The sequence below is a fragment of the Vanacampus margaritifer genome, chromosome 8 (genome assembly GCF_051991255.1).
Source record: "Vanacampus margaritifer isolate UIUO_Vmar chromosome 8, RoL_Vmar_1.0, whole genome shotgun sequence".
Classification (NCBI taxonomy): Eukaryota; Metazoa; Chordata; class Actinopteri; order Syngnathiformes; family Syngnathidae; genus Vanacampus; species Vanacampus margaritifer.
The window spans coordinates 15,285,675-15,309,610 of NC_135439.1; the positions used below are offsets into that span (position 1 = coordinate 15,285,675).

The following is a 23,936-nucleotide window of genomic DNA, read 5'->3' on the forward strand; positions in this document are numbered from 1 at the left end:
CTAATGTGTCAGCATCATTTGATGCTGCTCCAAATTAGGATTGTCCAGCCTTGGCGGAGGTCAGCGCTATAATGCGTGCATTCTGGGCTAAAACATGTTTTGAAACAATGTGTGACTTATTTAAACTAGACAAGGCTGGTTGGTGTGTCTAGGGCTCTTCCAGTTGTCATTGTCCGACTCTGAATGATAAACACTAGAAAACACGATTGCATAATCTATGAACAGAGAGTCCCTGTCTAATCCGGTCTCAGCACGCAAACATCATTACGTCCGGTGGCAGAAGCCCGTGTTACTTGCAGTCCCATCGCATCCCTTATAACCACATCCAGGCCAAGTCGCATTCACTACCCTCGAGTCACCATGACAGCTCATTTAATCACATTGTATGTGGACAAGCAAGAGGTCAAAAAGTGGAGACTACTTTATGTCAAATACTTCTTCTACAGACGTTTACTTGTCACTCTTGTGAGTTTGTTTTTAATTGGTTTGTCTAACAAAGTTAAAGTAGCAAGTTAAAGTTGTTTTTTTTAATAGGTACGTAATTGTTACATAATGTTAAAAAAAAAAAATCTCCATCTATTAGTGCGTGGACTTTGATAAGATTTAATTTGAATGAATTGGAAAGTAATTGGATTTTTGTTGTCAAGTCTGAACATTTTAAAGGCCTCACTCTACAAATTAGCTCCTTTTAGCCATTAGGCTAGATCAGTGTTGGCCAAGTTCGGTCCTCGAGAGCCCCTATCTAGCCTGTCTTCCATGTCTCCCTCCTTCAACGCAGCTGAATCTAATGATCAGCTCATCAGCAAGCTTTGCAGAAGCCTGATAACGATCCTGATCATGAATCAGGTGTGTTAGTGGGAAGAAACATGGAAAACAGGGTTGGATAGGGGCTCTCGAGGACCGAACTTGGCCACCCCTGGGCTAGATGCTAGCTGTTCGCACACAAACATTAAGGTTTGGTGGAGTCTGTTCTCTTGCTCTTGTTTCCACTCACCTTCATCCTAAAACGTATTGCATAAAAGGTAAATATAGAAATTCTTGATACTTCTGTTCAATTATATCCAGCCTGTCTGCACTTCCATCAGGGCCTTACCACACAATTGCATCAGTTAGATTGAGGCTCCTTTCTTTTACTTAACACTTTTCTCATCTCGGCCCTTCTATCATCAACTATTCTCATCAAAAATGTGTCACAGTCCCTCCACCACGCACCGCCTTGTACTCCATCAGCTCCATCTGGAGGCGGGCTATCTCGGCACGCAGGGAGCTGATCTGCTGGCTGGTCTTGTCTTGGTTCACCACCACCTTGTTCTTGATGTTCCGGGCTCGGTTGGCATACTTGAGCGTGTTCAGCGTCTCCATGAAGTCACGGTCGGAGGGACTGACGCAGGCGATCATCACAGTGCGACTGGAGAGAATCATTGAATGCTTTGCTATAACGGGGATGTTTTTAATGCGCATACAACAATATAATACATTTGTGTTCATTGTCAAGTCAGGGAGAGTCTGTCGATTAAGTAGGTTTGATCAATGTCTTAAAGCAATGGAGGCAAAATGATTCAGATTCTGATGATTCTCAACTAGTTTGCAGTATATTGCATGTTTAGACATTGAGGTGAAGTTTTAGCTTTAGCCTGAAAAAACTACACTGTGGTGAACGCCATGTACCTGTTGCCTCCTAGCGAGTCCTGTAGCAGGCGAGTGAGTTTGGAGTCTCTGTAGGGGACGTGTCCCCCTTTCTTGGTCTGATCTCCCAAAGCACTGATGACATTTCCTAGGGCCAACTACAAAACATACACACACACAATATTTGCATGCTATATCAAGCCAACATTAAACAAACAAAAGCATGTTTACGGTCACGGTCAGTGAAAGCAGTCTGCTTCCGCCTCACCAGTCCACAATTTATGGAGATTCCCTCACGGGCTCGCTCTCCAGTGGCTCCTGTGCGTTTGAGCCTCTCCGAACCAGCCAGGTCCACAAAGTGGAACTTGGCCATCAGTGCCTCATACTCGGGTTGCTCGATGGCACTGGAGTCCACACCATTTAATTCTTGAGTGTCCCCATCTCCATTCGGCTGGTAAGGAGGTTGGACGAGAAATAAATACAGCAAGTTAGAAAGTAGGAAAACAGTTTATGGGAATATGATGATGACAAAAACGTATTTTTCAAGGACTTGTGCAGCAACATGGCATACATCAGATATTTATATATGCCATGCTCTTATTAATGTACTTCACAACAACAACATGGTATTATGCTATTAGCAAGCAGTTTTTATTCAATGTGAGAAGGCGGCCATTTTGCCACTTTCTGTCAAGTGAGAATGTCATCATGATTTCTCAGGGCTCAGGTAACGACCAATCACAGCTGAGCTTCAGAAAACAGGTGAGCTGTAATTGGTCATTGCCCGAGCCCTGAGAAACTGTGATGTTATCTTCAGACGACAGCAAGTGGCAAAATGTCCACCCCCTGAGATGGATAAAAACGGCTGGGTTTTGCTTCATAACTCATATTCCTCAAATGTTATCTCAATCAGAATGTCATGTTTCGACTAGTGAGGTCACATATATAGTATTATTGCCAAGAAATGCTTTAAGGTTGACTTCCCCTTTAAGTAACAAAATAGAGGAATCTGATTTTTACCATATTTATACCTTCCTACCCTTACCTGCCTTTTCCATCCTCTCAATAATCCTAATCCCCCTTCCTCCGCCTACCGAGAGATTTGTACCAAAAAGCAGATTATGATGAAATTCTGATACGACTCCCAATGAATCTCTCTCTCATGCTGTGTCTTTTGTCTTTGTATTTACCCCCCCCCCCCCCCCCCGAGCCCCTCATCCTGCAGCTGGGCTCACCAATTGTAACGACTGTTGGCAGACTCTCATCTGACAGAGGTGGATGGTGAAGATGGCGTGTGAGCGTGAGCTCTGAGCGTTCATCTGCGTGCTGGCAGTGGTGCGGGACAGGGCGCCCAGCTTCAGACACTGCAGCAGCTGCACACACACAAAATATGACACAGATACTACTTTTAATTTGAAATGAAGACAAGACAACCTAGTGCAATTTGTCCTCACTACAACTCTTCACACAAGAACGATTTCTGTCCACATAGAGGGAAATTTGTGGCTCTTTATAATTTTATATGTGCGACGTAAAATATTCTCATTGCATTGCCTGCATTGATTTTTTTCTTTTCAAATCCATTCATGCTACAGATAACTGTCAATGTACAAACCAGCAGTGAGGGACAAAAAAAAAATATTCACCACCAAATCAATCAAAATCAGTGAAGCTGAACGGCAGGAGCAGTCTCTTTTGTTAAGACCGACCTCATTGTAGTTTTTGACAGCGGACCAGCAGACAGTTGTTGACTTTTGGGAGAGACCGCCCCCTGTAATAGGAGCTCACTAAACTCTCAATGTAACCAACCTCAATTTAGACACACCGATCAAATTTAGAGCACATGCACAATCAAACAACATCCAAATTCCAAGAGCCGTCAAAAATTCTTGCCTTTTCAAATTACTGTTTTGATTGACACGGTGAGAGGTATTCATTCAACAGTGTGCATAATGATGTGCTGATTTAAATATGTTGCCCCTCTCCCATAGCTAATCAAAGTCATGGGAATTTTAGCAACACAACTGGCAGTATGATGGACTGTACTACAACACCGCAAACTGCAACTATAACAATTTATTCAAATGAATGCCTCTCTGACAGCATCAATAAAAACTTGGATTATTTCAAAAGCGGAATTATTTGACGCTGTTTTTACAGGTACATATATGTGCCAATGGACTGACCTCCTCTTCTGATTGGACAAGTCTGGAAGTGACGCCAGTGGTGTAGATGCTGCCACTCGCATCCTCGTGGATTTTTATGCTGGACTTGCGACTCCGACTATCAGGATCCCTCGTACCATCGAACAAGTCCAGGATCTCTTCATTGTAAAGCTAAAAGGAAAATAGTTTTTTATTTCAATAGCAGTGCTGAAGTGATCAAATAAAAAAAACATGACATCGCCTTCAAGCTTCAGAAATCAAAAACAGAAAGTGAAAACCAGAGAATGTTTATCCATAACTATTTTGAACAATAATAAAATAAATAAATAATAAATACATATAATATGTGTAAATATGCCAATATTTTGTGTATACATTGCTGAAAAATTTAGCCAATCGATAACATTGTTGTTGATCATATTCCTTTACAAGAATTATTATTTACAATTATTTCCTAAACTTTTTCTACACATGCTTATTAAATAAAATCTCCATGGAGTAAACATTTATATGTAGAAAAAAATATGCTATTCGTCACTGTATTTTGTGATCTAGAAAGTTAACTACCGGTAACATTTCATAAGATTTCCTGATTATCCTTATCAAAAGAAACCTTAACTTAACACATTTAAACAATCCATTTCCCTAATGGATCATATGAGTGATGACTGAGAGGCCAATGAGGTCAAGGGTCACAGAGTGTAAACTGAATGCTCAGCTTTTCCCACTTACTACCAAACACACACACACACACCACATGTGTTTAACCTCAACAGTGATAACCTTTTGACCTGTGAAGCTATTGGAAGACATCAACAACAGAGCGCAACAGCAAAAACAGACATGACCAACAACCAACCCATATTATTGAGTAGAAGTAGACTAATGCAATTATTTTAAGCATAATCAAATCACACACCCGCCCTTCCACGGACCTTCAGAGGAAGCGAAAACATCCAGCAGAAACCTTGGCTGGCTTTTTATCTCAATGCTTGCACACATGCTCCCCCTCTTTCCCCACTCGTCCCTTGCTCGTATCCATCCTGCAGCCCACCGTGATTAAGACTAATGTCAGTCATAATGGCCAACATTCATTGGGACAAAGCACAGAAGACGCTTCTGCCCGTCTGTCATCAGCTTGCCCCTTCCTGTTTGTGGAAAGGGGTCTGATTCTCTCGTTTCCCCCTTTTGTCCCATCTGGTTAGAGTTAATAAGGCCAGTAACCATCCCAGCTCACACACACACACACACACACACACACACATACACACCGGCCTATGTACATCCACTTCCCTATGCATCACGTACCTCAAGAAACTGGGCGCTGACTTTAAATTCGGGGGGCTGGGTGCCGGCTTCTTTGGCTTGCTCCTTCCTGCTCTGGATCCCTTCAAAGAGCTGGTGAACAGCTCGTGAGATGATGCCCTGCTCCGGCAGGGTCAGACTCACATCAAAACCGGTCCCCATGGTGTAGGTCTTCCCAGAACCCGTCTGAATGAAGGACAGTCAAACCCGTATTTATCATCTAAATGTAGCAGAACCGACAGGTCTTACTTGATGTCATTTACCCCTCGTTGCCTCGAAAATAATACACGTCAGTTTACTGCATATGTAGTAAATGATTAAAATATTTTTTATAATGCGCAACCAATGTACAAGCATGCTGTTTTTCAGTGCAGCGACATTCCCGATTATTTGTGTGTCGTTCTGTGTGAGCGCATACCCGCGCCTGCCCTCACTAGAGTAGCAGGAACATTGTTGATAGGTTGCAATTCTATTATTTTTCTGTCTGTCCTCCCTGTCATGTTTGGTGTTGTTTTTTTGTATGCTGCCAAGGCCACGAAACATTTTTAGGAAATAAACCATGTGTTGTATTTTTCTACATTTAGGTCAACTACCATGTTGTATTTTAATGTTGGTCATTATGGTGATATTTGGGGAGCTGAGTACTTTTTAGGCATTTTTTTTTCCATGTCAAAACTTCAAGAACCACTCATTTAGAGTATCATGATCAATTATTAATTGGATGTGTATGTACTGAGAAAGGATATAGTGTCCATTTATGACAAAGTATTTTGGGGAAATGTAAAAATGTATCAAATGTATCCTAATATTGATTCTGTTTTGTGTCATTTCATGCCAGGATATGAATTATTTTGGTGTAAACTACAATGCAGTTTATGTTGGGGCCATTATAGACAAACGTTTTACAGGGTGTGAAATTTCCACTGAAATCTCTGCTAAGCATATTAAAGTGGAAAGACGGCAAAATGCCGACAGTATGTTTAACGACTATGGATTTACAAACAAACAGCATCTGTACAAACAGAAAACGAAAACCCCAAATAATCCCAAGCATGAACCTTTTTTGGATTAACACACATCCTGGGTGATCCGATCACAAACTGACAGTGCAGGTGGGACTAGAGTGAAGGAATTGAAAGAGAACATTGTTCTCACGCACAATTTGCTTAGCTGTGCTGTGAAAAAGTATTTGCTTCTAAAACATGCATTTTTAAAAGAAAACAAAAACCCCAAATAATCCCAAACATGAACCTTTTTTGGATTAACACACATCCTGGGTGATCCAATCACAAACTGACAGTGCAGGTGGGACTAGAGTGAAGGAATTGAAAGAGAACATTGTTCTCACGCACAATTTGCTTAGCTGTGCTGTGAAAAAGTATTTGCTTCTAAAACATGCATTTTTCTGCATAGTTTCCACTCCGCACTCTTTAATGCTTAAGGTCATCAATAAAATATCAAAGATAACCCAAGTCAATATAAAATCCCATTTTTAATGGTGACTTTATTTATTAAGGGGGGGGGGGGGGTATTTAAAGCTACGAGGCCTTGTGGAAAAAGTAGAAACAACTGAAGTCAAGCATTTTACATAACTGGCCACAAGCCGAACATTTTGCCTCAATTTTTTTATTTTTTTTTGCTAAAGAGCAGAATTCATGAGTCACTCAATCACAGCAAGTCATCCAGGTCCTGAATTAGTAAAGCAGTTTCGGGAGGCCGGACACTCCTTGGAAGGTTCAAGTTTTCTCCATTTGTGTATAAGGTCTCTCACCATATCCTTTCTCCTTTTCTTGAATTTATTTGGGTCATGGCATTTTGTCGCAGCTTTTGTGATCTTTTGGCAGACTACGTTTTGTCAAACAGGTTCTATTGATATGATTTCTTGCTTGAACAGGTCTGGAGGTAATCAGACCTAGGTGTGGTCTGAGCTCAGTTCCATAAAATGTGATTAGCCAGAGTTCATTTGTGATTTCAAAAAAGGGGCCTAGTACTTTTTCACAGAACGCCAGGTAGCTTTGAATAGTTTTTTTTTTCTTAATCAATAAAACCATTAAAAACAAAAATGCATGTGTTACCGGTATATTTGTCTGATGATATTAACCATTAAAGAGGGGAAACTATGGGGGGGAAACTTGAAAAGAGGACAAATACTTTTTCACAGCACTGTGGATGCAAATGTTAAAAGACTACCATAAAAGCAGCACTACAGCTGCTTTGTTCCTGACTAATGTGAATGGGGATCGCTCAGTGCATCAGGAGCCAATTCACACCTTGAACTTGTGACAGGACCATACAGGACTTTTGTTAAGGCTGAGATCTCGGCAACATACCTGGCCATAAGCAAACACGGTGGCGTTGTAGCCCTCAAAGCAGCCCTCTATAAGCTTGTGCACACACGCTTGGTAGACGCTCTGCTGTTGTGAGTCGATGTCGAAAACAAAGTCGTAGGTGAAGGCCTTGTCTTTCCCCAGGAGGACTTGCGGCTCTCCGGGTGTAACCAATGTACACACGTGGCAACCTTCAATCTTCTCTTTGGCCATCTGAGGACGTATCCTAAGAGATGACAGAAAACATTCATTAAGATTGAGTGGTTAAAATACTTGCTCTGAATGAAAACTTGGAACTTGAAAACAATGGCTGTGATGTAAAAAAACTGCTGGCTGTGCTGTTTTAAATGCAGCATGTTAATCAAATGTTATTCACTGGCTGGATTTGAGCTCCGGTGTGCACAAAAGGCCATACAAACTACTTCTATAAACATACAGTGTATGTTTGCTTCAATCATTTTGCTTTTGTTCATTGTCTGTGTTGATTATTTTGGTATCTTTATATCCATGTGTGATGTTATTCCACCTTTTTCCAGAAATACCTTGCAGGCTTATAATTGGGTCATAAGGCTTAAGGGGCAAAATTCCTGACAGCTTGCGTATGCAGCACACGTAGACATAACTGTAATCACAACATGCTAAATGAAGAGAACAATTTCTGTCATCAGATTGTGCGGAAGTACCAAAAAAAGACCTAGCCAGTTTTCGTGGAGAGAAGATCAGACATCCTCATAAGTTCTTAAAGGACAATCCTTAAATCACTAACTTAAAATGTCCATGCACTTTTGACAGGTAGTCCACTCTAATTCATTTCTTTAGTTTGACTTCCCAAGGTGTGAAATAATCTTGGATTTGAGGAGTCTGAAACAGTGCAAACTCACGGGCAGAACGAGGCCAAAGTCATTAAAATATGGATAATTTCACGTCTTTGCAGGCAGAATGAACAAGACAGCTGCAATATGGTGATACAGCACTGTGCTGCTATTTGCCTAAGAGGGACCACTTGAACTAATTTGTATCGGAAAAGAGCAGCGCGAGTTCAATTTATGTGCGTGTACGTTAACTTCCCGCCAAGGAAAACCCTCTCAGACATTGCAGAATACATTAAACATAAGATCTGTCGCACAGTCATGTGGTCAGGTTAGTCTTTTTGTGCGGAGAAGTAATCACTTAAGGATGCAGAGAACATGATGAGCCAACACTATTGGAGCACGGTGTCCACCACTCCACATGCTAAACCAAGGATCAATCCTAAGGGGATGCAAATCAACTCGCTATCACTGAGTTTAAACCGCAAGCCCCCAATGGGATGTTGCAACATGACACACACAGACACACATAGTGAGACAGTAATAAAAGTTAAAGTGCATCATCCGATGCTGAGGCGAGAGTTGCCGCATCACAAGGACACATTCAGGAACAAATAGTTTACCAAGATAGTTAAGTTTTTTTTTTTTTAGTTCAGTTTTATAACCCAATTTAGTAGTTCTGCTTGCAGTTTAATTTGGATGTATTTCCGCTGTCAGCCACTAGATGGCAGTGCATCATATATTTGTATTGTGTAAAAAGAATTAGAGTGAAAACAGGAAGCATTTCAAGATCAGCACAGTTTTTGCTCATGGAGGTAGGGTAATGGGCACACTGATGTTTATTGATGACTGAATTGTGAGTTTTTAAGCGATACTGTTTGCTCACTAGCAACTTTTTAAAAAGGCCAACAAATGTAATATTGTTTTTCATTTACCTAATGTCAGTAGGAGTGATCTGCGGTCACTTTAAAACAATGACCGTCAGGCTTTATGCCGCATCGTCGCATTTTGCACTGGTCAGCGGTTTGCCCATTAGGATAATTAGCTTCCATTGTCATTTAAAAGACAACATCTCTCCAACTTCATAATTACACTCTGCTCACGGGTCATTCAATACAACAAGACAGAATGTTATTTGTGCGCTGTCATTTTCATCAATCTATTTTCAATATCACTAATCCTGTTTAGGGTCACGGGGAGCTGCAGTCAATCTCAGCAGACGTCAGGCGAATGGCAGACTGGTCAACCGCAGAGCACGTACAGAAACAGGCAATCTTTTACACTCAAATTCACACACAGACAAAGAGTGGGAACCAAATCCACGCTGCTTACACGGAGGTCAGGCAAGTAAACGTCAGTGGCATTGTCATAAGGGGGATGGCTACTGAAACAAATTACTAAAATGCATAAAATGAGTCTAAAATGCTAATTGCAATTATATGCCCTATACTTGTCAGTCGCTAGGATGGTGTCTGTATAAGCTCTCCATACAAGACCCACCACACACACACAAATCAAGGGAAACAAACACACACACTGATGAAAGTCAGTGTGTCCACCGGGAGATGAATGGAGCGGCTATTTATACTCATTTTAGACACTCACACAAGCCTCAGCTGCAGTGACAAAGGACAGGATCCATAACATTGATTGGGACAGCAAATGTCTCACACTCTCTCCATTCTCTCACTCTCTCTTAAGGACATTTAGCAACAAGAAATAGCCCAAAACCTCACAATTAAAAGTTTGGATAAGATTAAGGCTGTGAAAAACAGAAACATTTGAAGCAGATTCTGAATTTCTCATAGTGCAAATCATCTCATCGCTGCAGATAACGGATTGCATATCCTCTTGCGGCTAATTCTGAACACACACACGTTTGCTTTACTATCTTTGTGGGGCCATCTCATTGTTCATAATGCATTTCCTAGCCCCTTCCCCTAATTCCAACCATAAAAAATGATTGCCTACCCTTATTCCTTACCCTAACCTCAACCATAACCCAATTCAAACCTAAACTCTAAAACCAAGTCTTGACCCTTAAAAAAAGGTCTAAACTTGCGGGGCCCAGCAAAATGGCCCCACATGGAAGGGTGGGCCCCACAACTCTGTGAAATCCCGAAATGTTGGCCCCACTATGTAACAAAAACAAGACCTCACAAACACACACACACACACAAACGTGTGCGCGCTTACACACACAGAAACTCATTTCACACAAGCTCCGAGGGAATTCCCTTATTCGACTAATTATCAAACCCAATAGTGCTAATTAGGAATAGTCTGGAAAAGGCAAACAAACAAACACCCACAGTCACATGCACTAATTGTGCCTTTTCAAACCTTGACAGCAGTGAAAGTCAAAGATGCCAGATGGGGGTGTATCGTACATATTCAGTAACATTTTTGGAATATATTTTTCAGTTCCTTTTCTATTCTGAACGGCATACACAGGGTTGGGAGGTCAAAGCATGCAATGAACCACCATCAGACATGCATTGTATTAGTTTTCCAGTTAAAACAAATTTGAATATTGCAAAATTTTACATTGTGTGCATTGTCTTCATCATAAAGCCTCAGTCAGACTTATATATGACTGTATGACTGCCAATTGCACCATAAATGTTTAATGCCTGTGACTCATGCTGATACCAGTTCACCCAAGGAGCAGGTTTCAATTATGCTACATATTATATTCAATTTTACTATGGTTTGTTTGTTTGTAAATCCTGTAGGAAATAATCAAAAAGTAATTATTCTACTCCAGGTCAAAGAGCACAAAACACACACAATTGATGCCTTCTCCCAGCCCAAAATAAATAAATAAATTAGATACACCACCTCAATTGAACTCTTCCATAACATACAATTTTGTGTTAAATATAGAGCCCCAAAATAGCATTGATTCCAGCAAACCATTCACTCAATTGGAACACTGTACAGAGGTATTAATTTACTTAGAATGTAGTTGAAATGTGCTTACAGTGGTATAGCAACACACTCCATCATGCGTTCATTCAATAGGGTTGATCTCAAATGACGTCACATTTTCCTCATTAATATGCATGAGTCGGACAAAATAACAGAGTAGGACACACGCGTGCACATCATTTTGGAAGAGAACGACGTCCCAGGTATAGTAGCTAGCGTGTTGTAGCAGGCAGCTAGCAAGGCTAACGCTGAGAAAGCAGGCGATAAAAAAATACCTGCAATCGATTGGTTCTGGATTTTCAGATGCTGGCCTATTTCCACTGACGAAATGTAGAGAGCACATGTAGGTGTCTTCGGTGACATTTTTCACGTAAATCACTGCCGTTTAGTTGTACATGCTTGAACCCAGCGGAGACGTTCCTCTGGAAACTCCCGTCATTCATCCCGGTCACAACATTGCCAATCACATAGCGGCAGACGCCAAAGTTGTAACCATAATACGTCTGTTAAGTATATTTATGGTGAACTAGTGAGTCAGTTGTGTTCCTTGTCCGAAAATCAACTGGCCACGCCCATGTGCTGTTCTAAAAATAGTAACTGTGAACTGCCCTATTGTGTTGTAGCCTCTTTGACGTAGCTAACGAAAAATATGCGAAACACTTCTTAATAAGATTTATTGCAGCAAAATTAATTAACATATGCAATATCATCTCTGTACAAAAATTGTTTTTGATAGTCATAAAGAGTCCCATGAGCATCAATAAGACATTATAATCATTTATTTGACCACACTAACGCATAAGCCAATGCTATGAATGCTAATGTAGCCTTTATTACGCATTTCCCCTTCAGCTGGGCTGGTTTAGGAGGGTCCAGTTGCCTTGGGAACACCACAAGCCACTCAGGGACTGCTAATGTGAATTGACCATATGAGTGTGCACATTGTGTTTGCATTACACCCCCACACCTGCTAAAATGCAATTGTTCTTGAGTGGTGCACAAATTACAACATATCCAATTGTGCGGTAATCCTCACACGTTTGTCCAATCAGTGGCCACAGAGTAACCAAGATGAGATTCCAAGTCAGTCCCAGTAGACCCATATCAACCTGCTGTTGACTATGTGTGTTCACGTCCATCCAACCTTCAAAACAGCGGTGGTTATAACCAAAGAGTTCTTTCCCCTAGTGCAAACAGTTTAGTAAAGACCAGCACACACTCACACATAGGCAGAGTTAATCGTATTCACATGAGCTGAGAGTGTTTCGGGGCTCTGTTGTTTGTCAGCTGGCACAGGAAGCCTGCTACTGCTTCATACAACACTCGGCCCATTTATCCGAAAATAAGACCCACAAACGCGCTCACGTAAATAATTGCATTCAGCTCCTTTGGAACAACCGTTCTTCATTTCCTTTCCCCGTCTTTTCTAAATGTTATTCTTAACAGAGTCTCATTCTGGTGCTCCCATTTTATTCATCGAGTCGTGTCTTCACACACCCTGCACGATCCTTGCAAAAACACAACAGGCCAGGACCAGTTCCATTTCTGTTCCTTCGGATAACAGCAGGGACCAACGTGGTCTTTTCTCCTTGGTGTGTCAGTTTCTGTCACTCTGGCTTGCTTTCCTCCAGACTATCAAGTATCATTTCCGTAGCGGAAAAGGGGAAAGACGACATTTGGCGAGCAATAAAACACTGAGCAAACAAAAAGGAGGATAAATTTGGAGAGAACTGGAGCTCAGGCTCAGTCTGCTATGCAGGTAAAGAATGAAAACATTGATTTGTGTCAGATAACATCCTCCAAAAATTCGCTGCCTATTTAGCTAGAGGATGCCTACAAGACATACGTTTAAAGTATGGCCATGAAACAGCATGCGGAAATAAAACAAAACTATTCAATGTAACAAATGTAGTTTCTACAATGATTTTGAAATTCCGCTGCAATTCCGTAAAACTACCAAACTGTGTCTTGTTCTTACCATTACGTCATGTTGCCCCGGCATGTTAATGTTCATATGTTTTAATGAGAGATGTTCAATACCACTTTTTCCCCCAGACTATTACCAATACGAATACTCAAGTCTTAAAGGGATAGTTGACTCATTGAGTCATTTTCAACAGTAAGTAGATAATATTTTTTGTCTAATAACTTCATTCACAAACAATTAATACCTTTAAAAACAAATCTTGCCACTTGCTGTCGACTGAAGATGACATCGCCTGTGCTGAGGAAACATGCAACAACCAATCATTGCTCAGTTTGCTGACCAAACCCAGAGAACAGGTAAACCATGATTGGTCGTTACCTACTTCTTCAGCACAGGTGATGCCATCTTCAGTCGAGTAAGCAAGTGGAAAAATAGTTTTTAAAAAGGTATTACTTGTACATGAAAAAATTATGAATTTATCAAATTAATTCTGGACACATTTTATATCTGAAAAGAGCTCAATGAGTAAAAAGTATCTGTTTAAGAAGTCACTGATACCGATACCAAGCACAAATACCACTAATACTTCTGAAATTACCCCCAAAAAACAATGGCAATTTTCTATTCATTTAATTCTTAATTTCTAGTTCCAGACATCCCAAGTACCGAAATAAGGCCTGGTAATTTTCTGGTATAAAATGTTCAAATTTGTATAAAGTGTAATCTGCTCACTCTCTCTTTTTGCTTTGCGCTGCTTTTCAGGATCCAGCAGGAGAGAACAAAGAATGAGAACATATCTTCCAGAAAATGTTTTTTTTTTTTTTTTTTGCAATAAATGTTGCCACTGCATGGGTTACCCAGTTTTTATCTCAATCAACAGAGTCTGTGTGTTCAAAAGCATTCTCAAGACGCTTGTGGTTTTGCTGGTGTTACCTTTTCAAGTCGCTTTACCGTCTTGCATTCAGTAAACATATCTGGATACGAATGAGGTTGGTCGTATTGCTTGGATTTCCGTAAGATTGCGGACGTTTCAAACAACGCTTTCAGTGAAATGTCTGCCAGGAGTTTACACGCCATCGTCAATGGTGAAGCAAAATGCAAGATGACAGCTATAACAGCTCCAAATATTAAAGCGAAAGTACTCTGATTTATCCTAACACAGAAGGTTTTCGAGCGAAGGTTGTTGGTCACCCATAGCAGCAAACACATCAAACGCATCATTGCCTGACGTCTGCTCATTGTTTTGGCTGGTACGGCCCACGACTTACCTTCAACATGCCCAGTTACCGTTAGCGTACTTTCCAAAATAATGAAGGTAGAGAATCTAAAAATAAAGTTTTGCCCAAGTGCAGACAGAAAACATTAGCAACAAGCTGGTGGATACTAAAAAAGAATTAACAGTGCAGACATTTCTGAGAGAAGACATCAAATCACAGCTGAGAACGGTCAATATTAACCCTGGAGAACCCACGGGGTCAAATTTGGCCCCTATAAATTCTGCTACTCAAATAACAAAGACCTTTTTTTTTTTACAAATTTAACTTCAAAAGTCCAGAGTGCCACTTCTGACCCCTGCATGGGGCCATCTAGTGGATGAATATTGCACTTACATGAGCCAGAGTGGTGGTGACAAGATGGCTGGAAATCAATCCAAACAAAACCATCTTCTCAGCAAACCATCAGATGGTAAAATTGTGGTTTTTTTGTTAATCCATTTCATATCATGTTGCAGAATGCCTAGGAGTATGTTTTATATATGTATATATATATTGATAAATTAGCAACTCTGAGATGGTTAAAAAAAAAAAAGGGTTCAAATTGAAAAAGCATATATTTCGGTGTTTATATATATAACTTATAGCAGTCATTTAATGTATAATTCATAATTTTCCAAAGAAGAAAAGGGTTCTTGGGTTCTCCAGTGTTAAAATTGCTCTCAATGGAATGAAGAAGACCTCGAGACTAAGGCTGAGCAATCCAAATTTGGATCAGCCCATCAGTGCAATTCCCTAAATTAATAAAACATAGTTAAGAATATTGTAAGGGTAATTGTGAAAATATTAAAAGCCTGCTGCATTACGTATCATTTATTATGGCCAAATACAATCAGAGTACATTCAGCTCCATATTGTGCTATTTAGCAAGAATATCAAGGTAAATTACAGTTATTTTGTGATCAATGCAACGTTTTGGATGTGTTTGCCCATACAAGATAACCTTTGCCACACTATACACCGACACAATGCTACGGATAAAAAATGTGTACAAACTAACTGCAGACTTGGCTAATCATCTGTACTCTTAATCTAATCTGTGTAGTGTGATAACTGAATGTGCCCCTCACACAACTCGATACATAGTGGGAGATAGAGAAAAGAGGCAAAGGACAGAATGTGGCAATTGATGTGGATTGTTTTACATGACAAGGCATGCAACCACAGGAAATTGGCTTTGGCCTATTTTAGGTGTTTATGCTGAGGGCATATTGATGACTGAGGGATGAAACTGGAGAGCCCCAACGGTACAGTATACTGTAGTGGCAAGCGGCTCACTGCTCAGGTCAAAATTGTAGGAAAAAAACATTTGCTGAAATGAATTATGGAACGGTCACTGATGGCATAGTAGTAGTTCACTCCATTTTGGCACAAAAAAAACACATTATTATTCATCATAAATGATGCATGTGAACATGATTCAAATAAAACTGAGACCTGTAGTCCACGCATATCAAATTATCAGCAAGAGGGAATACAATTGTATTCAACATTTGCTGTATTGTTTGTTTTTTGGGCTGAAACCCAAAAAGAGAAATGCTTGGCCGAAAAAGGAAACGCCCCAAAAAAATTGTGCCATTTTTAAAAATGATCTTTACATTTATTATAATTAATTAAAATTATATTATTATAAAATATTTTGGCCTATTTAGCACAAGCATTTTAACAAAGCACAATATAAATTGAAATGTGTCCGAGACATGTTGGCAAATGGCGGGGTGAGCAACTGAGCATTTTCTGGCGGCGCAATTACACTTTATAGTCAATGTACAATAATTCGCACCGGCGGGCACGGATGCGTGCGGTGCGGATGACGCATTTGTAAGCTATATGGAGCAGGACAAAATCGGCACCATCACCAACGTTTAAAAATAAATAAATTTCTTCGCACCAGCCAAAAATTTTCGTTGGCCGAATATACGGTGCATTACTAGTTACTACTTTCATTAATTAAAGATTGTTCACTAAAGGCACCTCCTTCTTTTTCAACTAAACCTTTTCCTGTCCTTTCATCAGTGCTGCATTGATTCCTGGATCATCGGTCTCCTCTGAGTGCCAACATAAACCTATCAACTGCTTCCCACCTCTAATTGACTTCCTATTCGTCTCTCTGCATCTGTTTACATGTGGTTATCTTCACTCAAAGATTGTTTTATGTGTACAAGTCTAATGGATGCAAAGTGTCTTGTCTTCACTCATTTAAATTGAAACATATGTAAACTACAAGCAGAAAAATATATTTTTTGAAAAAGATTTGGCCCATACTGAAAATAAAAATCTGTATAAATGTGAAGCACACATGCGAGGCAAGGCGGTGAGCGCACGAGGCAGATGCAGGATGTTGACAGCCGGCCTGCCCAGTAGGTGGCAGGTGGCCTCATAGTGGCATCCTCCTGCCACCCCACCTTGGCATCTGCCCTGCTGCACTGAGGCACATATGCCAAGTTTCAGGCCATTCAAGGCCTTCTCAAGGCCAATATAACTAATGCAAGCAAAGTGAAAATGAAAACACTCACAAGAGAGAGACAGAGGACACAAAGAGAAGATACAGTAACTGATTGTGTGGCTATTGGTTTTTAACTCATTAAATGTCAAAAACCATTTAAGTCAGTCATTAGAAACTAAACATTCAGTGCCAAGAACGAGTTTTCTCATTTTTTCATTCAGAGGTGTAGACAAAGGTCTGATGCTGTTCTGCATTGAATTCCAAGTGCTTGAAGAGTGCAAACGAAGCAAAAACACTAGTAGTGGTAGTGATGCACTATTTTAGATTTAAAAATCACCTCTGTTTCTCAACAGTTTATAGTGTGGTGGCACTCAACAACGGCTTTCAGTCAGGTAACCTGACGCATACACTCGGTGTATGACGACGTGATGACGGAAGCGTGGTCAAAATAAAATGGACTGACGAATCGATTACAGTTTGGTTCGGCTTGAAATAATGACGAAGTGAACATTTTGTAAAATGCTAACCTCCGCGAAACGGGAATGTACGTACAGGATTCTGACTATGTTTTATGATACCAGAGGTATGTGTGTGTCAAAAATGAAACAAAGTACAATGGAAATATGACGAGGATGACAAGGCTGTCATGTCAACAGCCATCATGACAGTGGCTGAAGTGATAATTGTTGACGTCACTCACAGATATGGTATAGTATATTAGTAAATAGATTAACATTTTGTTTACAAAAGCTATTCTTAAATATCATTTACCTGCTTTATAGAATGAAATCACTGTTCAGATGTTAGAGGTGTCACCAAAACAAAAATATTAGCATCAAAGTAAAATATTTTGTGGAACAGTACAGCCTTTACATGAAAATGATTCACTGACACAGCCATTACCAAGCATCGATCTGCAATTTTTTAACCTCTAAATCACAAATGAGACACACTTTTTGCGAGCTAGCAATGATGCTAACCTTCCAGACGGGCAGCCTCGGGCACTCTTGGCCATTGGCAACAAGTGATAAGAGATAGCAGCACTCAAATCCTTCGTGCTCATTGATTTGACTGCTTGTGTTGCGGTGAAGTGTCGCTTGCTGGAGCACAAACCAGTGAACTGGTTCATCGACATCAACGCGAGCTTTTTCTTAACCAAGCCAGACTTCGGGGCCAGTGTTGTCCTACATTGTGCATACAAGTCTAGGTCGAGTGTTCACACGCATTCAACTACATTTGCACACCATCTCCTTCGGTCAATTTATTTCTAAAAGACACATTCTGTCAAGTTAAGTTTAAGGGCTTAATGTCTTAATGTACCACGTGGCTCATTTCTTTCAACGGTCCATGTAATTAAAATAACAGAGGGCCGTCCCTGTCGCGTGACAACATTGAGGACATGAAAGCTCAAATGAGAAAGAAGACCATCTGAGGGAAGGGTTTCAAATAACCCATTTTTGGACAATAGTGAGTGCAACCTGAGTTGGTTACGTTTGGATACAATAAAATGTGACCTGCAGTGAACTGAAGACAACAAATCCAATGTATCCCCCCCACATGGAATACAAACATTTTGAACTTTGTACATTCATCGTCATCATTCTTTTCATTCTCTTCGTCATCATAATATCACCAATACCTGTACTTTACCCGCAATTTTTACTCTGAATTTTTTTTAATTTGATCTGTGCATTCTACTCCTTCCTTATTTAAATGGGCTTTAACGTCTGCGACCGACAATGCGACATAAAAAAAAAAAACATGTAGAGTGGGAAAGTCAACCATAGTTGAACAGTGGTTATTTGATTGAAAGCAAATTCAGAGAACCAAGATATCTACCCAACCATGGGCTTATTTAATAGAATTGTTTCAGTTTGATGTACAATAATTGGGAAAAAAATGTAATATAACTAAGAAAATAAGCTCGTCTGCCTCACAGTCGAGAGGTTTTGGGTGCTATTTACCTAATGGCTAAAAACACCCATTGTCATTTAACAAAACAATTACTACCATATTGAGTTTCATGATAACAAACTATTCATGAAGTGTTGGAAAAATTTGTGTCACAAATCACAAACTGGTTCCTACTGTCACACACAAGCAACAATCAATCAATTGGATGATCATCGCTCATTGTTACATGGGCACATCAGTGCGCATCGTCTGAGCTGATTCTGGGTCAATCCCCCTCATTTCCGCTGAATACCACCCCCCACCACCACCACCACCACCCCCTTGTCAGTCCCGTCTGCTCCCCCACTGGAGGAGGAGGGACAAGAAAAATTTAAATTAGCATCCTTTCCTACATTTTCATGACAGATGGCCTTCCAAGGTCAGAGAGGTGTGAGCCTGCTTGATTCCAATTAACTTCAACATTTAACACTTTCAGAGTCTATACGCCATCTCTCAGTTTGCATGTGTAGGATTAACACATCTTTTGTTTTTATTTTTTTACGCAAAGAGGAATATGATAAGAACCACATAACTGGAATAAACATATTGTCACGGAATAGTAGCACAGCAACAAAATAAGTCATTGTGCATTAGTGTATTAGCTGCTCAGTGCAATTTGGCTAAATCTAAATCACAAATTAATAAAACTAGATGTAAATGCACATTAAAAAATGAGCTAGCTTTATGTGAACAAATTCACCGCCCAAGCATAGGCAGTAAGGCTTTCACACAATCAAAGTTAAGGGTGATTATACAATTTATTATTTTTGTATTAATGAATACATTTGAATGTATAATAGTAAGCTTTTTTTTACACTTGTATGAGAGTTGTGAATGTAAAAAAGCAAGATGTATGAAGTTGCCTGACCTTCAGCAACCCTCCCACTCCACTTCGTAAGATAACGCGTCTATTACTATTATTACGGCGGTAAGCTTGTTTTTACAATTGTACCCCTGTTGAAAATGTTAAAGTTAAAATGACTGTTGAGTTAAAGTTTATTAATTCGCATAATAGAAATGTATTTCGTGTGTACAATAATATTTCTTACAGTTTAGATGAGCAAGAAAACTCAACAAAAACCTACAGTACATATTCAGCCATGATATGATTTTTATTTAAATGTGGTTTTGAGTAAGATAATTAGTTTGTTTAAATTTGACCAACGGCAAATTTGCAAAATAGGTGAAGCACATTTTACATATTTGTTCAAGAAAAAGGCACCTTCCTTTGGGCTAATACAATAATGTTAGGTGTAGATGGGGACTGTATAAACATTTTTAAATGGACATGGAATTTCAAACAAAAATGAAAAGATGACTTGGTTTAAAAAAAAAAACAATCATGAGCCACCAGAAGAAAGACCAGACAACTCATCGGAGGTAAAGTAGATGCTTTGAAGCTAAAATATGATTCTCTGCTTGTGGACATTCAGGTTCCCACCAGGAACGTGCATTTTTGAAGCAATTCACAAGACACTTGAGATGGAGGAAAACAAAACTCCCTCTAGGAAAACCTCCCAAAATCCAAAGACAATGTTCTCCAAAGAAGATGAAAGCATAGAATCTTGAGACGAGCTTATGAAGGACAACAAACACAAAGTCTGGAAACGTTCTAGACCTCATGATTGGGGCAACAGAAGTCGAGCAGATGCCATCAACTGGCACAAAGGCACCCTTTGAAGAGGCTCTGAGGCTGGACAAACTACAATATTTTGCGTAAAAGTCGTCTCCGGGAGCCCAGGGGGCAAAACGTTTTTTTCTGAGAAGCACTTGTGACACCAGTCAAGGCTTTTTTTGTTAGTCCCACAATTCATAATGTCATCCAAAGCCACAGTTGATTTCTGTGTGAGTGAAACACTGTTTTAGCTGTAGTGGTTGCCACACACAGCCATCATCAATCTTCGTAATCATAAATAACTAAAGTACTTTACACCAGTTATTCAGAATAACTGTCATAAAATGTTCTTAATTGAACAATATTAGATTTCATTTTCTTCAAAAAGTCATGAGTTGCTTGACATTTGACAACATAAAAAAAAAATTAAGACCACTCAAATGGAGTAATAGCAAAAGCATTTCTTTATCTGGAAAAAAAATCACTGTGTAAAATATCTCACTCAAGAGAGGACTTCATGAATGCAAAAACAGTGATGATGCCTTGAGATACAAGTGACCCGACTTTTGAGATAAGAGCCGTTGTTTAGGCAATTTCTGGCTTTCACTTGCGAGCAAAAATTTGAGATACAAGTGCTCTATGGTGCCAATAACTAACTCACTTCTCAACAAGCAACAGTGTGACAGATAATAGTAAACAATTCTTCCAAAAAAAGATACTGGGCTTGAAGCTGCGTAATGCCACACTGAGTTGAAGTTACACTAAAAAGGTTTTTAAAACAACAAAATAGCTTTGCCTTAATCAAGTCTGTTTAGCTTTATGATAACACGAAAATACCATAAAGAGGGACTAACAATTACAATTGGTGTCATGGTGTTATATAGCATTTCAAATCATGGATATTTGGGCGCCATAAAATGAAGCGAGCAACACATATAGACAGACAACATAACAATACTCATATTCTATTTAGCCTTTGAGAATATTACTGTCTGTTGTGAAGCTCCTCTTCATGTGTGTCTCTGTCTGCATTATACTGCCCGCAGATGGTCAAGGCGCACACACCAGAAGGAGCGTCTCCATATCCATTAAATGGATGCAAAAAGTATTTTAATTCATTACATTCTATTCAATTATGTCATTATTTTGTGTTTTAATTAAGTACGATATTTGCCTTGTACTTTAATGTATAGTTTTATTGGTAGACTGAAAAAGTCTCGAAATGAAATTTTGGTGTCACTCGTGAATATTGGATGGAGTGCAATTCGCTACCAGTCAAACATATGGAAAAACTGGTATGCCTGTCTTCTTAATGTGTAACTGTATTTTTCGTAATCTTTGTATGTTGCTTTTTTTTGGGGGGGGGGGGTTGTTTTTAAGAGTGGACCCTGAGTCTGGAATAAAATAGAAATTGGGAGGAAAAAAAATAATAATTGAATATTATAGACATCCCATATTACTGTATCAACTGGACAAGTAGCAAACCCCAAAGTAAAAATTTGCATATTTCATTTTAGTTCATCATTTGGTGATGAATGAAACATTCACAAGTGTACCTCAGTTATCTGCGTTCACAACAAAACAAGCTGTTAGACAAACTCCAGCAGCGATTAAGCTACTTAGCATTGGAGGTGATTATTGGCCAGCTGGCCAGCAACATACACGCACGCACTTTAGCACAACTACGCTTTTGAAGACCACTTTACCATAACTTTAATCACAATGTACAGTAACACCTAACCCCGGCTGACATTAATCCTAAACTTTATCCCTCTATTTAAACTTATGGAGTGCGGCGCTTTCGTCTCCACACCGTCTCCACCACAACACACACAAGACAGGACGCACGCCGCGACCACTTCATATCCGCACAGCAGATTCTGACAGCAGCGCCACTGGAGCGTGAACATCCTTGCATAGTACACAATCTGGCCCAAATTGCGAGATGTATGGGAACATGGCGAACACGTGCAGCTGTCCCAAATTATTCATACACACGATGCTGCTCCTAATGACCACACGCACACCCTTATACCACACACGTGCAGACGCGCGCTCATTGCATGCTATTTGCATGTTTACAGCGGCCCTTTTCATAGCAGATGCTTATTTATTCCTTTTTTATTTTACAACCTTACCCACCGCACACACACCCTCTGTTGCGCCACACACCCCTTGTCTTCCTCTGACTTTATTGGCGAGTGTGTGCAAACTCAGCACAGAGCACAAAGAACCGCACTAACGTCAGACTCATTCACACAGCATCCTCTGTACACTCACCCGGGAAGTGCACTGTTAAAAGGGACTGTGCAATGTGCTTCTCTTAACACACACACACACACTAACTACAACACAAACTGTACCAAAGAAAATATGGCAAGTGTGCGAGTAGATGAAAAGGAAGAGGTCACATTGGTCACAGTTCCAAACGTCCAAATAGAAGGACACTGTGTAGGACGAACAACTCCACCAAGGCCAAATTGTAGTTTACTGTATCATGGTCTGACCCAAGTTCATTGGAAACTCTCAGTCCACTCTCCTTAAACAATTAAACATGTTTTAGAAAGTAAGAAATAACACAGCTTTCACATTATTTTAAGGTTACAACTCTCTGCCCTGGCTGAGGTGACATTTGATTATTATATAGTAGCATACGGAATCATAATATAAACAGTAAATTATATCAGTAGTAATTCATTATAAAGACAGGAAGTGCATAAAAAGTGTTATCCATTCATCTATCTATACTGTACGCTCATGGGGAGGGAAAGAACATTCTGGTCATGTCACCACTTAATCATGAGGTTGCCACATGGAGACAGTCAGCGTCCCACTTCAATTAGCCTAATGTGCATTTTTTTTTGTGTGTGTGTGCAAGAGGGATTAAGTACAGTGAGAACTTTCAAACTTCTTGTTACTAGGCAATAGGGGTGTGCCCCAAAAAATTATTCTCATTTAGTACGATTCCGGATCAATTTTAAACATCTCAAAATCGATTTTATTTAAATTATTTTATACTGTCTTGCCTTTGTCTGTGTGTGCCTTTATTTGGAGCGCTGTTCATGTTGCACCTGGTTTGGCCACTGAGTGGCAGTGTGGTTCCACGCGGTCTAATACACTGTATTAAGTTGTAGCCACGTTAGAGTAGAAGGAAAAAGTCACGATCAAGTTATTCCAATAAAAGTGTGTGTGTGGGGGGGGGGGGGATTCAGCGTGGAGCCGTTCTTTTGAGTGATAAAAGTGCCGCGAGTAGCGCGCTAATTAGCATTAGAGAGTCAGACTGGAGTTGATCATTACAATTCCTTGAACATCTGTAAATTGAAGCAAAAATCATTGTCAATCAAATCATTTTGAATTGAAAATAATTAATCGAAAATCGATTCTGAATCGAATCGCAGACCCAAATATCGGAATCGAATCGTGAGATATTCAAAGATTCCCACCCCTACTAGGTAATAGTGTTAACATTATTAATTTTGTTTCAATAAGAATTCATATTTTGACCCAAGATGAATTATGTCAACAGACTCAAACAGGAGCTCTCAAAGCAGCCGTTGA

The 23,936-nt window shown here is 39.8% G+C and overlaps 1 protein-coding gene across 4 annotated transcripts in view; it reads right to left on the reverse strand.

Annotated features, from left to right (window-relative positions):
• kif21b (kinesin family member 21B) overlaps positions 1–23,936 on the reverse strand; it is a 67,173-nt gene that overhangs the window by 37,003 nt on the left and 6,234 nt on the right. For all 4 annotated transcript variants that reach the window (XM_077573240.1, XM_077573238.1, XM_077573239.1 and 1 more), the window contains exons 2-8: positions 7,427–7,649; positions 5,100–5,282; positions 3,813–3,962; positions 2,862–2,999; positions 1,895–2,077; positions 1,669–1,784; positions 1,213–1,408 (exon numbers count right to left, since the gene is read on the reverse strand). In XM_077573240.1, the coding sequence (XP_077429366.1) occupies positions 1,213–1,408; positions 1,669–1,784; positions 1,895–2,077; positions 2,862–2,999; positions 3,813–3,962; positions 5,100–5,282; positions 7,427–7,649 (1,189 nt within the window). The remainder of the gene's footprint in view (positions 1–1,212; positions 1,409–1,668; positions 1,785–1,894; positions 2,078–2,861; positions 3,000–3,812; positions 3,963–5,099; positions 5,283–7,426; positions 7,650–23,936) is intronic.